This window comes from Colletotrichum siamense (assembly GCF_013390195.1).
Source record: "Colletotrichum siamense strain Cg363 chromosome Unknown KSG_Cg363_contig06, whole genome shotgun sequence".
Classification (NCBI taxonomy): Eukaryota; Fungi; Ascomycota; class Sordariomycetes; order Glomerellales; family Glomerellaceae; genus Colletotrichum; species Colletotrichum siamense.
The window spans coordinates 3,892,978-3,907,477 of NW_023501019.1; the positions used below are offsets into that span (position 1 = coordinate 3,892,978).

The 14,500-nt window shown below is 56.5% G+C and overlaps 6 protein-coding genes across 6 annotated transcripts; 4 read left to right on the top strand and 2 right to left on the bottom strand.

Moving 5' to 3' along the window:
• Positions 1-1,723: 1,723 nt before the first annotated feature.
• Positions 1,724-4,022, bottom strand: CGCS363_v010021 (uncharacterized protein; the record flags this gene model as incomplete). The annotated part of the gene is made up of 3 exons (XM_036641870.1): positions 1,724-2,863; positions 2,914-3,462; positions 3,525-4,022. 3 exons carry the CDS (start codon positions 4,020-4,022, stop codon positions 1,724-1,726), a joined length of 2,187 nt encoding a protein of 728 aa, XP_036492687.1.
• A 1,096-nt stretch (positions 4,023-5,118) lies between these two features.
• anxa7 (Annexin A7) lies at positions 5,119-6,603 on the bottom strand (the record flags this gene model as incomplete). Its single annotated transcript, XM_036641871.1, has 3 exons — positions 5,119-5,406; positions 5,482-6,515; positions 6,570-6,603. 3 exons carry the CDS (start codon positions 6,601-6,603, stop codon positions 5,119-5,121), a joined length of 1,356 nt encoding a protein of 451 aa, XP_036492690.1.
• Positions 6,604-8,937: 2,334 nt separating this feature from the next.
• Positions 8,938-10,266, top strand: CGCS363_v010023 (uncharacterized protein; the record flags this gene model as incomplete). The annotated part of the gene is made up of 1 exon (XM_036641872.1): positions 8,938-10,266. One exon carries the CDS (start codon positions 8,938-8,940, stop codon positions 10,264-10,266), a length of 1,329 nt encoding a protein of 442 aa, XP_036492689.1.
• Positions 10,267-11,025: 759 nt separating this feature from the next.
• CGCS363_v010024 (uncharacterized protein) lies at positions 11,026-11,328 on the top strand (the record flags this gene model as incomplete). The annotated part of the gene is made up of 1 exon (XM_036641873.1): positions 11,026-11,328. One exon carries the CDS (start codon positions 11,026-11,028, stop codon positions 11,326-11,328), a length of 303 nt encoding a protein of 100 aa, XP_036492692.1.
• A 1,212-nt stretch (positions 11,329-12,540) lies between these two features.
• CGCS363_v010025 (uncharacterized protein) lies at positions 12,541-13,041 on the top strand (the record flags this gene model as incomplete). Its single annotated transcript, XM_036641874.1, has 1 exon — positions 12,541-13,041. The coding sequence occupies one exon, from the start codon at positions 12,541-12,543 to the stop codon at positions 13,039-13,041; it is 501 nt and encodes a 166-aa protein (XP_036492691.1).
• An 826-nt stretch (positions 13,042-13,867) lies between these two features.
• On the top strand, positions 13,868-14,347 carry CGCS363_v010026 (uncharacterized protein; the record flags this gene model as incomplete). Its single annotated transcript, XM_036641875.1, has 2 exons — positions 13,868-14,134; positions 14,186-14,347. The coding sequence occupies 2 exons, from the start codon at positions 13,868-13,870 to the stop codon at positions 14,345-14,347; spliced, it is 429 nt and encodes a 142-aa protein (XP_036492694.1).
• Positions 14,348-14,500: the final 153 nt, after the last annotated feature.

The window sequence follows — 14,500 nt, forward strand, 5'->3', positions numbered from 1 at the left end:
GACCTCGAACCGTCCTCAGCCCCTCTAATCCCGCCATCACGGCATCGAATGCAGTGCGATCCCAACCGTAAAATGACCCAAGGACCGGTTCCTCCGTTTCACATTGACTGCTCCCGCCAGACACTAAACGCCAAAAACGCCACTAACTCTTCTGCTCGAAAGCTTCTCCTTCGTTCTTTTCCCGGTCCTATTATCTCCTTTCTCAATGTCACATTCACCACCACATAACCAGTCCCATTGAGTTATTCCCTCACGATCAGACCTCCTCTCCATATTTTACCTTTCCATCAGATCAAGCCACACGACCAAGCTCTGCCTTGCTGCCGCCAGAGTTGGTGAATTATTAGGTGCCCAAAATGCACGGCTCGCTCCCCGTCAGGGGCACCAACCACTCAGACCCCCGTTCAAGCACGCACGCACGGCACGCACGCGGGACACCCTCCCCATCTCACCACCCTCATCTCAAAAGCCGGGATGTCCCCTCTGGCGCGGGGTTCACATAAGCATCACATCACCTCACCTCGCCCTCTGCACAAAATCTACCCAAGCTCCCTGATCCACGGCATCCTTCTTGATTGTCCTACATTCTACCAGCCAAAACCCCTCCGTTCCATACGTTCTAAAGCCTGGAACTCACTGCTATATCAATACCCCTCCGAGATACAACCATCACCGCAGTCACAATCCACCTCAACCTCAACGTCCGTCCACTCAAGTTAATGCACCTCTGTCACCAGCCAATGCCAATGCCAATGCCACTGCCATATATCAAATCTCCCTCCCTCCCATCCGCCGGACTAGACAATGCAAATAGCACACGGGCGCCACCACCACCCTCCGCGCGGTTGAACTGACACTGAAACCACCCCTGCTCAGCACCGTCCGATCGTGCGGAACGCACGCTAACTTGACATTTTCACATCCAAACCATTTTACTCCTGCTGGACTCTCTCTCTCTCTACCCGTGCTTTTGTGTTATTCCTCATCCATGCCTCCCGTACTCTCTCTGCTGTATCTGTCATTGCTCCGTCCATCAGATCAAATCATAAAGAATTCTCCGATCTTAGGCTCAGATTTAGGCTCAAGGATTCCAATTTCCCAACGCTCGCCGACGATGATTCCAGAAAGATAAATTGCATTCCCTCAAAACAGCTTCCAATCGGCTCTGAATCATCGGAGGAAAAAAACAGATAACCACATGCCAACTCCCGTCATTTCGGCATGTCAAACGCAAGGCTACCTCCGACGTCCGGCGAAGGAGGGGCGATCAGAGCTCATGCAACTCCAACCCACCCCCATAAACATGCCGACCCTGCATCACCGACGATCACACATCACCTCGCATGCGCAAACAACGCAGACAAAGGCCTCTTCTAATCTTGTTTTTGTCCTGCTCTGTAAAAAGTATATCGCTATGCTAAGGGTCCAGACCACCGCCGCGCAACTCGCAGGGACCTCCTTCACTTGGGGACGTCCGGGTAAAAACTACAAACCTGCAAACCTGCGAGATGGATGATGGATGATGATGAAAAATCAAAAAGAAACCCCTGATAACTGGCCCTTCCAATGCTCAATGCTTTGTCGAATGCATAAACGCCGCCGCCAACCCGGCAAGAAAACAGATGCATCCCGACTCCAACAGCTCGGTTGAAAAAAACGCCCCTGCTCCATCATGTGAATAACCCGCCCCCTGGCATCATCGCACGCCAAGCTTGGAATCAAATCATCGCTGCTCAGCCTTGAGTCCCGGCCCGTCCCCATCCTCTTTCGTGCCAGAGTCCGAGTCCGAATCTGATGACTCACTCTCAGAGCTACTGCTGCTGCTATCGATCTCAATAGGACCGTTCATCTGCCGCAGGAGCTCCTGCGCCGTCATAGACCCGCCTGGTACCTTCGTCGGCGATGTCTTCTTGGCGGGCTCGTACGTCTGCACGCGATAACACCCCTGCTGGAACGACGACGTCGGCTGCGACGCCATCGTCGGGTCCTCCGTCGCCGCCGTCGCGTTCGAGCCCGTCAGCCCGCCGCCTATATCGGCCACGGCAACCTGCTTGATCGGCGTGCTCTGCGAGGGCGGCTCCTGCGACTGTGTGACGCTCGCGTCTCCAGCGCCGTTGACGCGCGCGCGCTTGTCCGCGTGTTTGTCGGAGGATGCCGGGGTTCCCATGCGGGGAGTTGAGCCGTACCCCATCATGTCCCGCTCGGCTTCCATCTCAGCGCGGCCGCGACGCTCCCGAAGCTTGATGCCGTACTTCTTGCGGATGGTGCTCTGCTTGCAAGCGAAGGAGTTGCGCAAGCTTGTGAGCTTCTTGGTGGTGTCCTCCTCCGTCAGGCCGAGCTTCTTCGCATCGGCGATCTTGAACTTGAAGTCCTCTTCAGCTCGCCTCAGCTCCGAGAGAAGAGCTTCGATCTGGGGCCCCGTGAGATGGGCCATATCTTTCGCACGGGGGGTCCCGAGAGGAGCCGGTTGGTGGTTGTTGGGGAACGATGACTGGGGCGTCGATGTCGGGACTTGGGACATGGACTGGTGCTGGGGAGTCTGCACCTGCACCTGGGGAACTTGACTAGGTGCTGGACTTTGACTTTGGGAGGCGGTGTAGTATTCAACACGTGGGCGCTTCTTCGAGACCATCCCTGGAGCCCCGGGAGCGGAGTAGGACGAGGCAGCAGCTCCAGGGATGGTCTTGACATTCTGGACCATCTCCTTGGACACCGGGCCAAAGTCGCCGCAGACCTTGTTCATCATATGATACTGCAATCCAGCGTGTCCGTTGAACGACTGGCCGCAATGAGGGCAGAGGAGAAGATGGTCGCTGTTGCCGAGGGCAACAAGTGGTCTCAGACACAGCCTCTTCTTGACATGCTGTAGACAGTTAGCGATGCTCTGGGATATCAACTGAGCAGGGAACGTACATGAGTCCATGATTCAACGTTGCCAAAGATGCGATGGCAGAAGGTACACTCCGGCCTGTCCATATTCTGGGGCGCCTTGGGTACAACCACATTCATGGGATTCAGCCTGTGTGGGGGTGGTGCCTCCGCTTGAATGGACGCCGGCGTCATGGGCTGATGGAAACCGACCGGCCGAGCCGCTGCCGCCGCCGGCGGTGGAGGCGGAGGCGGGCCCGGTGCGGGTGGCCTTTGCATCGAGCTCTGGGCGGGAGCGGTAGGGATGACGTGCTCGTTCTCGACAATGTCGTTGGCGTCGTACCCGAGGCGATTCGCCCGGGCGAGGGCATTAACCAGGCGCCGGGCTTCGATCTTGGGCAGCCGCGTGACGAGGGCCTTGTCGAGGAACTGGTCGCTGGCCTTGCTGAGGATGTTGTCCGCCAGCTCGTCCAGGTCTGCCGGCTTCAACCAGCCGACCAGGTCGGCCTTTCCTTCTGAGACTATGCGTTGGCCAAAGTCTCTGATTGCTCTTTTCAGGATGCCACCGTCTGCACGGTGCATGGCGACGTTCATCTGGGTATTGTCAGCATATTGCCAAAACCTAGAAGAGATGGAATTCTCGATAGGATACGTACGATGAATGCCATGTGATAGTGGGAGCCCAGAAGACACTTTTCAAAGTTATCTCTAACCGCTCGACGGACTGCATCTTCGTCACACTCGGCAATGAGGGTGCACAGCTTCGTGTAGTCCTCCGAGAACTTCTGCGACTTTGCAATCTCCTCCGAGGATGGCGTCTGGCCGTTGCTCAAGGCAGGAGAGGCCGACTCCTGCGCAGGTTTGGGCACATCAGACGAGATCTTGGGCGGCTCTCCGGCAGCCGCCGGAGTCCCATTCACCGCCGGCTGTCCTGGCACCGGGACAGGCACCGACGTTTGCTTCGGCGCAGGCGGCGATGGTGTTGGAGCAGAAGGCTGCTGCTGCGGCGCATAAGGGAAGATGGGTGGTGAATTTGAGGATGCGCCGGCACGGTTCTGGGTGTGTGATGCTGCGCTCCCAGGACGGGAGCCGTTCTGTTGCGGGGCGTATTGAGGCAGCTGCCCCCCGGCGGTGAGCTGCGGGCTCTGCGCCATGGTCGAGGCCATTGGCGGTGGACTGGCCAAGGCTGGTTGTCTTCCGAGTTGGAGGTGAAGCTGATGATGTAGGTCCTGGTGGTGGTACCACGTGACTGACACGAGATCGAGGTGCGTTTGATGTCCGAACCAAAGTACTCGCTGCGGGATAGTCACAGGTCGAGGTCCGATTGCACCTGGTTGTGCAGACGCAGCAAAAGAATTATCACGAGTTGACGCGTCGCAATTGTCGTTCAACGCGGTATCAATCGACGTCTGTCACTGCGAAGAAGAAGATCGTCGTGAGAAGCACGTCGCGTTGAGTGGGTGGCGCGGGCAAGGAAGGGGGTCCAGTCGAAGTAGTGAAGAAGGCCAAGTTAGGAACGCTACAAGAGGGGGGCTCTTGCTAATTAGAAAAAACTTATTAGCGTCAAATGTTATAGAAAAGCGGGGCGTTATAGAGCGTCCAGGAAAGGGCAGGCGCTATAAGCAAGTCGGCAGGCGCGGGCCTAAGGCTGCACGGACCTGCATATATAAACCTTTATCATTTATGTAATCCACAGATGGCTCTATTGGAGAAGTGCAGGGAGACCTGTGGAAGAAGCGAGCAATGCACCCAATCAAAATGGTTTCCCACGTCAATGTCTCCGGAAATGGACACGCCTTGAAAGTCTGTATTTTTAGATCTATTTTTGCAAGGCTTAATAAAGACCATAATTTGGTGTGCTATTCGACGTGTCGTACATGCCATCCAGGCAAAATTAGCCTTCTCCGGTTGCGCGTCAGTGACCTGGCTGCTTAGCACTGCTTTCACATTGACCCTCCTGTCTTTGGGATCTTGTCGCTGCACCGGAGAAACAGAAGTTCATGGCTCACAGTGAATGCGAAGAATTGTTCTGGACCAAGTCCAGCATCGTCATTACGCAAATAGCTATTGTAAACATACTGGCCATACCCAGACGTCCCGTAAAGTCATAAACCAAGCCCATTCATCAAACGACCGTCTGCACAGCCGCTCCCTAATAATCCTATCCCATCCCAGTCTCATGCCAGGTCATTTCATCCATCCAGTTCCCGGGGGTATCAGCCGTATCTCGTCACAACGCCACGCACGCACTTAGATCTGCTCGCCAATACACGCCAGCATGAGGCGCTGGTAGTCGCCGCTCGTCTCGCCCTTGATCCTGCTCGCCAGGCTGCGGTTGTACTTGGCCTGGTACGCCCCCTTGACGTTGGCCAGGAAGTTCTTGTCCCAGTGGAAGCGGACGACGCGCGCGACGAGCAGGTGGTCCTTGGTGCCGAGGCCGGCCATCGAGTCCTCGAGGAGCTTGGCCGCGTGCATGTACTTGTCGACGGCGTGGCGGAGCTGGAAGAGAAGCGCGTCCTCCATGTGGCCCGAGAACTCCTGTTCGTCCTGGTCAGCATTAGGTTTCCGCTGATAAAAAAAACACGAACTGGGGTGGGGGTTAAGTGGGCTTACCTTCTTGATGACGTCCTCCAGTTTCCTCCTGAACTTTTGCTCATACGCCTGGTTGATGGCGCGGATCTGGTTGTCGTTGCGCGTGCTGAGGATGCTGCACACCAACATCTCGTCCGTGCCGATCTTGCCCTCGGTGGCGCGGTACAGGTCCATGACGTCCTGGTCGACCTGCTGGGGAATCACCGGCGCCGAGTCCTCCGCGCGGTTGGCACCGAGCACGATGAGGAAATGCCTCTCCGTCTTCATGCTTAGGTCACCCTTGACGTCGTCCTCGAGGCGGCGCTTGAAGGTCTGCTGGTACGCGCTCTTGATGGCCTGCATGTCGGCGTTTGAGCGGCCGAGCAGCACGTCGTTGAGCACGCTCTCCTTGGTGCCGAGCCCGTCCATGGCGTCGAACAGGTTGTAGATGTCGGAGCGCAGCGGGCCGCGGGCGACGGACACCATGCCCTTCTGAAACCAGCTGCTCGTCTCCTTCTTGATGTCCGTCTCGAGGTCGCGCCTGAAGTTCCGCTGGAAGGCGTCCCTAATGGCCAGGATCTGCAGGGGGTCCTTGGTGGCGAGACAGCGGATGAGCGTCTTCTCGTCGGTGCCGAAGCCCTTCATGGCGTTGCGGGCGGCCGTCGCGTCGGGCGTGGCGTCCCAGTTGATGATCTGCGGCGGGCCGTAGCCGATGGAGGCGGGCGTCGGGGGCCCGTAGTTCTGAGGCGGCGGAGCGCCGTAGGACTGATTTGGGGGCGGGCCGGGGGGTGCGCCGTAGCCGCCGGGAGCAGGCGAGTGGCCGCCGTAGGGTGACGGGGGGATCGGGGGCGGTGCGCCGTAGCCGCCGCCTTGGGGCGGGTATCCGCCCTGTGGAGGATACTGGCCCGGCGGAGGGCCCTGAGGAGGGTAGTGGCCGCCTTGAGGAGGATATTGGCCGGGAGGTGGTTGTTGGTAGTAGCCGCCCTGTTGAGGGGGAGGATATTGGCCGCCCTGAGGAGGGTAGCCGCCGTAACCTCCCTGGGGAGGGTACTGGCCGTAGCCCCCGCCGTGCGGCTCTGGTCTGGTGGTTAGGTGATCGCTGAGGACATTGGCGGGAGAATAGAACTTACGGGCGCCATAGCCGTGCTGGCCTGGATAGGACATGGATATTTCGATGCGACGTGTAGAGTTCACGAGAGCCGAATTGGCGATGTCAGGAGAATCGGCAGGTGGAATGCTGCTGGAATGCGGGAAAGTTGCGTCACGTAGGGCGGGGTAGTGGTGATGACTGCGGGGCACAGAAAAGCTGCGAGTGCTCGTAGGCGGAGGGATACGTGAGATGTGTAAAGGAATCGGAAACACGGCTTTGGCAAGCTCTTGGGATGCTGGGCGGCTTTATTTAAGGTCTTGGGCCGTCCGTCTGCAGGATGCGAGGCGAAGGCGAAGGCGACGGACCCGGCGTGGCTGTGAATAAGGTAAGCTACCTAATAAGGTGTACGGCGGAGGGAAGGCAATGGTAATGGTAATTGCGTGTTGGGATGTTGGGACTTGGAAAGGCTTCCTTCCCGCTTCCACTCCTTCCACGAGACGGGGTCCGCTCTCTCCTGTTGGTCCGGCCCCGAATCAAAACGCGACGGGGAAGGAAACGGCTCGAATGGAAGCAGCGCCTTACGGGGATTAGACGATGAGCTGAGGGTCCGTCGAGTAAGCTTCATCAGGCAGCATTATTGGGCCATTTTAGAGAGAGACATGGATGACGAGGTAGCTTGGTAGCGCCCAGTGGTGGTGGAGGGTGGCTTAGTAGGCACGCGCCTAGCAAAAAAGCAGTGAAAGGGCCCAACGTCATTGAGAAAACCAAACCGAGCTCTCGGCGCGGCCTTGGGCTGCAGCTCCCGCTCCACAAACATCACCAATTGTTTCCTCGCACGAGCCACCCCGCCCTTGTCGAACCCTGCCGAGCTGCTGAAGCGCCACAGACGTGCGTAATCTGGCGGAGAGGCGTTGCACAGCCAGAACGTTGTCGTTTCTCTTGGGTTGGTTTTTGGTGGTGGAATACGCGTGTTTGTGACTCTGTGAGGCATGGTTGTTGAATCATCATGGCAGTGATGCGATGCGCTGTGCTATTTGGCGATCTTCAGGTGCGAACGGACTAGAGAGGACTAGAGAAGACAAAAACATCCATTGCTGAATCTGCCTTGCGAGGTGCTGCACCGACGTTGCAAGTCAAGCACGATCAACGAACCGTTCAACGATGCGTCGATGCAAGCTTGGGCCAGTCAATGCACGGAGGATTTCTTGCAGATGTTCAGAGAGTGGGCCAGAGAACATTGCAGCGAGGAGAATGAGAGAGCAGACAGGCGACATGTTCGTTTGGAAAGCAACGCTGGGCAGGGGCAAGCCACAGCTGGCTGCGGCGGTGCTGTGGGCACAGCCACCGGTCATCGCCGGTTCCTGGATGAGGTCGAACCTTCATTCCCGAGTTAAGCCCGGCCACCTTACTTAATCAAAAGACTGCTTATGTCACCCACTCCACCCTATCAAGATGTTTATGTCATCATACAGGAACACGTAGAATCCACCATTTTCATTCTGAAGATTCAATACTCACAATATGCACCCAGTCCACTGCAACTACACATCTGCCGTCACTAGGTTCATGTTTCACTCTTGCGTACGCCATCCCCTGACTTGTGGGACGTTATTCCGCCTTCTTCCAAGGCCTAGACGCTCCTGTTCAGCCGAGCAGCAGCGTCCCTCGAGAACGCGGTGGCTGGGAAACCGTCTCCCGCCGCCTCTCATTGGCCAGCCCGCACCCGCCTCGGCAGACTAACCGATCCAGCCAGCGCTGTCTTGCGTGCTCGCCCCCTGTGTGCCCCCCCATAGCCCCCATCTTCTCAAGCCTGTGCCTGGCTCTGTGGCGCCTCTCTTCCCACCTTCCGTCCCAGCCAGCGCGTGGCTTCACGGGCCACCCCCCGCCTACAGTGGACAGAGACCCCTGGCCAACCAGCAGCACTGGCGGAATTACCCCTGGTGACCCTGGACTCGCTCCAAACCGCCTTGGAACAAGAAACCACCACCACCACCAAAGTTGCTTCCCAACCACCAACATTTCCATCGCCAGCTTTTTTTTCCCGCCTGGCTTGTGGTCCCTTTTTCTTGCCCCTGGCCCTGTGAGCAACCATCCGACAAGTGTCTCCAGCCATCTGCGTTTGCTAGTGCACCGCAGTAAAACCACAATGGCTCCCGCTCCCATGTTTGCTTCTTCTCCCCTTCCCTTCTGCTTCTCCAGTTTTCTGTCATACATTGACGCCAGATCCTCTTCCGTGATCGATCGGCAGCCGCTTCTCCATCCACCGTGCGTCCTGCCCGTCTGTTTGTTCCCGTCCTCCCGTCTGTCTGCATCTGCCCATTGAGAGCTTCAACCAGCAGAGCAGCAGCACTCCAGACACCAAACAGCAGCAGCAGTGGCTGTTTGCTGCCTCTTGATCTCACATCAAGATGCATCCTCCTGCCTCCCTCACCCTGCTCCTGTCCCTATCCACGACAGCAAACGCTTTCCCCGTCCTTGACTTCCTGCTTCATCCCCGAGATAAGCCAGCAAAGTCATATTCCGTCGTCAACGTCGAGGGAAGTCCCAGCACCGGCTCTCCTGATGTGATCACCGTCACCAGGGAACCGGCCCAGGTGACCGTCACCGAGCGTGTTAGCGACCCCGTCACTCAGATCTCGTCTGCAGTCCAGACGACAACGACCACGTCCATCATCGTGGTCAACGTTGATGGAACAGACGCCCCGACGACTGTGACCATCACCCCGACCCAGAAGCCTGCCCCAGAGCCAACATCAGTACCCCCAACAACACCACCACCAGCTGCTCCTCCGTCAAGCACCGCTGCCCCCGAGCCACCAGCCTCATCATCAGACGTCCCCCAGCCGTTGCCTTCATCAGAAGCTCCTCAGCCATCGTCAGCTTCATCCAGCACTCCTGAACCTGCTCCCTCGCCGTCTGTCGAGCCCTCGTTTTCATCAGAGACCCCCCAGCCGTCGTCTGTCTTGCCGAGCACTTCTCAGCCCTCCCCCTCGCCATCATCGGAGGTCTCTCAGTCCTCTTACTTGGCGACAAGTACGCCCCAGCCATCCGCGCCGGCCTCAAGCACCCCTGAGCCATCACCCTCGTCCTTCTCAACAACTTATGAACTGTCGAGCACTGTGGAACCAAGCTCTAGCCCGGCACCGATTACATCCGTCGACTCTTCTACGCCTCCCGCTGAACCGTCGACTTACACATCTGAGGCCCCTGCGTCTTCTTCACCCACAACGTCCTTCGCTCAACCCAGCATCCCCAGCAGCAGCGCTCTCGAGGTTTCTTCATCGCCAGTCGTATCTTCCACGCCGGTCGTTGTTGTCCCTCCTCCATGGACAGAGACCCCGATCATCCCGACCTCAGCTCCTGCGACATCAGCGGGGGAAATCCCACCCCCTGCTCCAACACCGTCCATCAACTCAACATCATCAGTCTCGACATCGACCACCTCATCAGAGCCTGCGTGGTCACCCAGCCCCTCCTCCAGCACAATCATCGTGCCGACTACCCAGCCCGATGACAGTGCCGCTCCGACTACCTGGGCCCAAGAGACGACCACGCCTCTCCTCCCGTCAACCTTGCTCACCAGCATCGTCAGCGTAACCACCTCCCCTTCTCCCGTCCCAACATCCACCACCACCTACAACGACGGGTACTGGACTCACAGCTACGACGACGGGTACTGGTCAACCAGCAAGTACCCCGACGGAGAGCCCACACCGACTCCCGCGCTTCAATCATGAAGCCCCTTCTCTTTTTCCTTTTTGTTTTATAGACGACGACTGATTATCAGACGATCCCCATGTTTCTGCACGCATGCGCCACGGCGTAACTGATTTTGACGCGAAATGGAGAAAAGATTACACGTCTTTATGGGACACACGTACCTACTAACGAGACCTGAGAAATGATGGTTATATCCAGGGCGAAGCTGCCTTCTGTGTGTGTGTGTGCTGTGATGAAAGGGGAATTTATCAGCACCGACCAAGAGCTGGGAACGCGCTGTCATCATTGGGTTTCCTAATGTTTAATCACATAGAATGTAAATAAAACACCACAAATCATTACTTACACCTCGCTTTCCTGATGCCAGTGTGCGCCGCATGTAATCGCCTCTCCAGACCGTCAACTTGTTCGCTCAGGCCTGTCAGTGAGCTATCGCCTCCGAGTCCACGGAATTGAGACATTGAAAACATCCCGCTATGAAAGACCACTCTGCCGCTCCCGCGACATGTAAGCGAGATTCACCCAGACGGCAACTCATCCCCGTCAAAGAAACCTCATCCCGAACCCGCGACAATGGCTGCCATCCAACACATGGCCAAAACGTGCACCTCACGAGCGACGGAAGCCCATAAAGCCTTGGCTCCCGTCATGGGCCTCCTTCCTGAACACCGCCCACCAGTGCCGTCTGCCGCAATCCGGTCCTCCTCACCCCTCTCCCGCTTGCCATAACCCTTCGTACACTGGCCCAACCTATCTAAACCATAACACCTTCAGACATGGAACCCAACGACAACACCAACAACCTTCCACACAGCTCCCACAGCCGCGACGACAACCTCACACTTCCCACCACCAACACGAACACCAGCACCAAGCCCGACCCGCCGCCCGGCGTCGTCGCCGGCTCCCTCGCCATCTGCGCCGCCTTCGTCCTCTTCGGGCTCGGGTGCTACTTCCTCTCCCGCTGGCTGCAGCGGCGCCGCGCTCCGCAGACGCCGAAAACCCTGCCGGGGTGGACCCGCCAACAGGTACATGGCGTGGACAGGACGGCGAGGAGGGAGTTTGGGGGCGCTGTGTGATGGTGAGTCTTGGTAGGCATGTGAAGGGGACCAGACTGACAACTCAGCCAGTAAGGACGTCCCCGATATCGCTGGCTTTGGCACATGGAACGCGTTGCGGTGCTGGGAATCACGAGCTTGATGTCATGGTTGGTAGCAAGTTGGGATATCGCGGTGTTTGCCTGAAAAATGGGGGATGACGGTGCATCGCGAGGGATTTGCTTCCGTATATATCCGGCCAAGTCTTTAGGTCCTTTGTGTTTTACAAGCCTTGAATATGCATAAGTTGTTTGCTGTCTAGTCTACTTGTTGCAACTCGCGGTATTGGAGTTGTGATAGGTCGGAAGGGGGCTGGTAGCGTTGAGGCTAACGCAGCTAGAGACTTGGGCGACTCAACCAACTCACGCAACTCACGAACCGGTTCGTGGTGGACTTGACATGTGTTCATCCTGGAATGACCAAAAGAAAACATCTTACTTGCCAAGTTTTACTCAATTCCCATCCACAATCGTGCTCTTAGTCGGGTTCCTGCAGGATCATGGAGCTCTGCAATCTTCAGTCCATGGTGCCGACCATCCGTGCCACAAATTCAATGGATAGCTTTCTCACAACAGTCTCTGTAAGCTAGTCCGCCCGCTAACACTTCGTAGTCGTACAGGCACCTAGGCTATTAGCAATCGACTACGGCCTATTTCCTCTTATGCATGCCTTCCTGCGCCTGCCACCTTAGCCACACGCGGCTGCAGAATCCGCCCTCCCCTCGGTGAGCGAGCTACGCCTCACGACCCAATGACAAGGCCACACGTTCATGACAATATGTAACAGCTGACAGCGCAACGACTGGGATATCCTGTCCGAACAACTTCATCCGAAGAGAGCCTTATCGAGGCAGGCGCGAGAAAACACTGATGAGCTGCAAATTTTCCAGGAGCACATGTCTAAGTGAGGACGGCGCATGCATTTGGCAGACTCATGTCATGTCTCAGCTATCATGCCATCATAGTCTTACCCGGTCCCGTTGGTTCGGAAGCTGGTCCGCCAAGCCCAGCACCTCGTCGGGAAAATATATAGGACTTGTGAAGGTTTCGTAGGGCTGGTCCGCGGCATGAGACGAACCATCCATCCTTCCTCTTTCCACTCACCGAGTCCTGGAGACTCAACTTCGTGGTTCATCTCAACAATCACACCCACCAAAACGCAAAGGAGTGTACACCACACCTTACTCTTCCAAAAATGTCCCCCCAACCGCACTGCGGCCGCAAAAGCGCCCTCCTAACCCTCCTCCTCTTCTTCACTCTCCTCCTCCGCCTCGCCGCGGCCGCCCCAGACCCATCCCCCCTCAACACAACCCTCGACATCTCCGCGCTCTACCAGTCCGCCGATGCCACCTGCGTCGGCTACGAAGGCCAGTGGAACTGCCTCGCGGACAAGTTCCAGCGCTGCACGGCGGGCAAGTGGACCGCCGCAGTGTCGTGCAGCGCCGACGAGGGCACGCTTGACACCAGGGACACGACGACGATGACGACGTGCTCGCCGCTGGGGAGGACGGATCTGGTCGAGTTCGCGGGGGAGTGCAGTGCGGCGTGGGGGTTTGGCGGCGGCAGCGGATGGGGCAGTGGGAGCGGTGGGCGGTGTAATAGTAATGGGTGCTATTATGGTGCTGGGGCGAATTTGACGGTTGAGAAGTGGGTTTATGCGTTGGTTGTTGGTGTTGTTGTTTTGGGGTTCTGGTGAGAGTGGTCAAGGTGGTCTTGTGTGAATAGTTGCATCTGAAGGAGGGAGATCAGTCATTGGTCTTCAATGAAGGGCGGTAGTAACACATAGACGTTCGCTGGTCAGCCTGGACGGTATTGTTTCTTTTGTTTTCGAAGCAAAGTAATTGTCAGTCGACGCTGTCTCATTTGTAGCATTCACAGAGTCAGCATTTTCATACAGATACAAGCCAAACTGTCAGAATTGTGAACACTTGAGTATCAGTCACAAGCTAGCTTGCATCAGGTCGTTGATGCGATTGCCTCCGGCTACCACGGAAGGACTATCATGAAGTCAGAAGCACGGTTTTGAGCCCTGATAACGATAGGGTATTCTTTCCATTGAACATCGTGTCTAAGACTTTGAGAAATAGTAGAATTATTTTGGTGAGTTAGGATGTGCTAGTCGAGAATGCACTGTGACAGTCTGTTAGAGTCATAGCAAGCAAATTTTGGGAAACGACCATGAAGTAAGGTGGAAAGAAACCTGCAGGCACAAAAGTTGAATAGAACTCACGCAACGGAAATAAGGCTCAAATTTGAGGCTGATCGTCTGACATCAACTCGGCAATCCGGGACGCGGCAGATGGTCCACAGATCGTCCTCCACGAGGCGGGTTTGCGCTATCGTGACGTCACCCCTTGGCGCATCACCGGACCAGGTTTGGCAGCGATGACATCGCATCAGCTTGCGCACCTCTTCAAATATTTAAATTTCTTACATAGTAATTTCTGGACATACATTTGAAACACAAACACGTCTTTCTGGACTCCTTTTCAGAATCAAAATATACCCGAAACATCACCAATATGGCCGCCAACACCAACACCGCAACTCTCGACGCCGAGAACGCCTACCAGAGCCCTACAGTTCCCCCGACAAATGATGTAGCTCGCGCCAACACAACTTCTACCACTGGAGCCGGCGTCGGAAGCACTGTAGGGAACAATGCCCACGTTGCCGGCAACACCGCGACGCACGCTGGCACTCACGCACCGGTCGGCGGCGGGGATGCGCCGACGACGCGTTCTGGAGGCATCGGGGGACAGATCAAGGGCGCACTCGCCCAAGGACATGTCAGTAATTTGTGGCAAATTGTCGAGACTTGTGCTGCTAACTGCAGATAGGGCGTTGGCGAGGTGCTGAGGGGCAAGTTCAACTCAGCGGTTGACACTGCGGCTGGCGACACGGCTGGGCAGGCCAAGAACAAGAACATCGCCACGGGAGGCGAGAGGGAATTTGCGGGCAAGGACTTTGTGAAGAAGGGTACCCTCGACAAGGCACTTTGAGTCGAAAACCCGGACGGTCATGATAAGTAGCGTTTGCGTTATGATATACCCACAACATTGAGTTTGGACCTGTACCTTGAGAAACCGTCACACAAAGGTGATCCGGAGAAAGAGGATTATTTTTCTTAATATCAAAATCTATCACCCCCATCA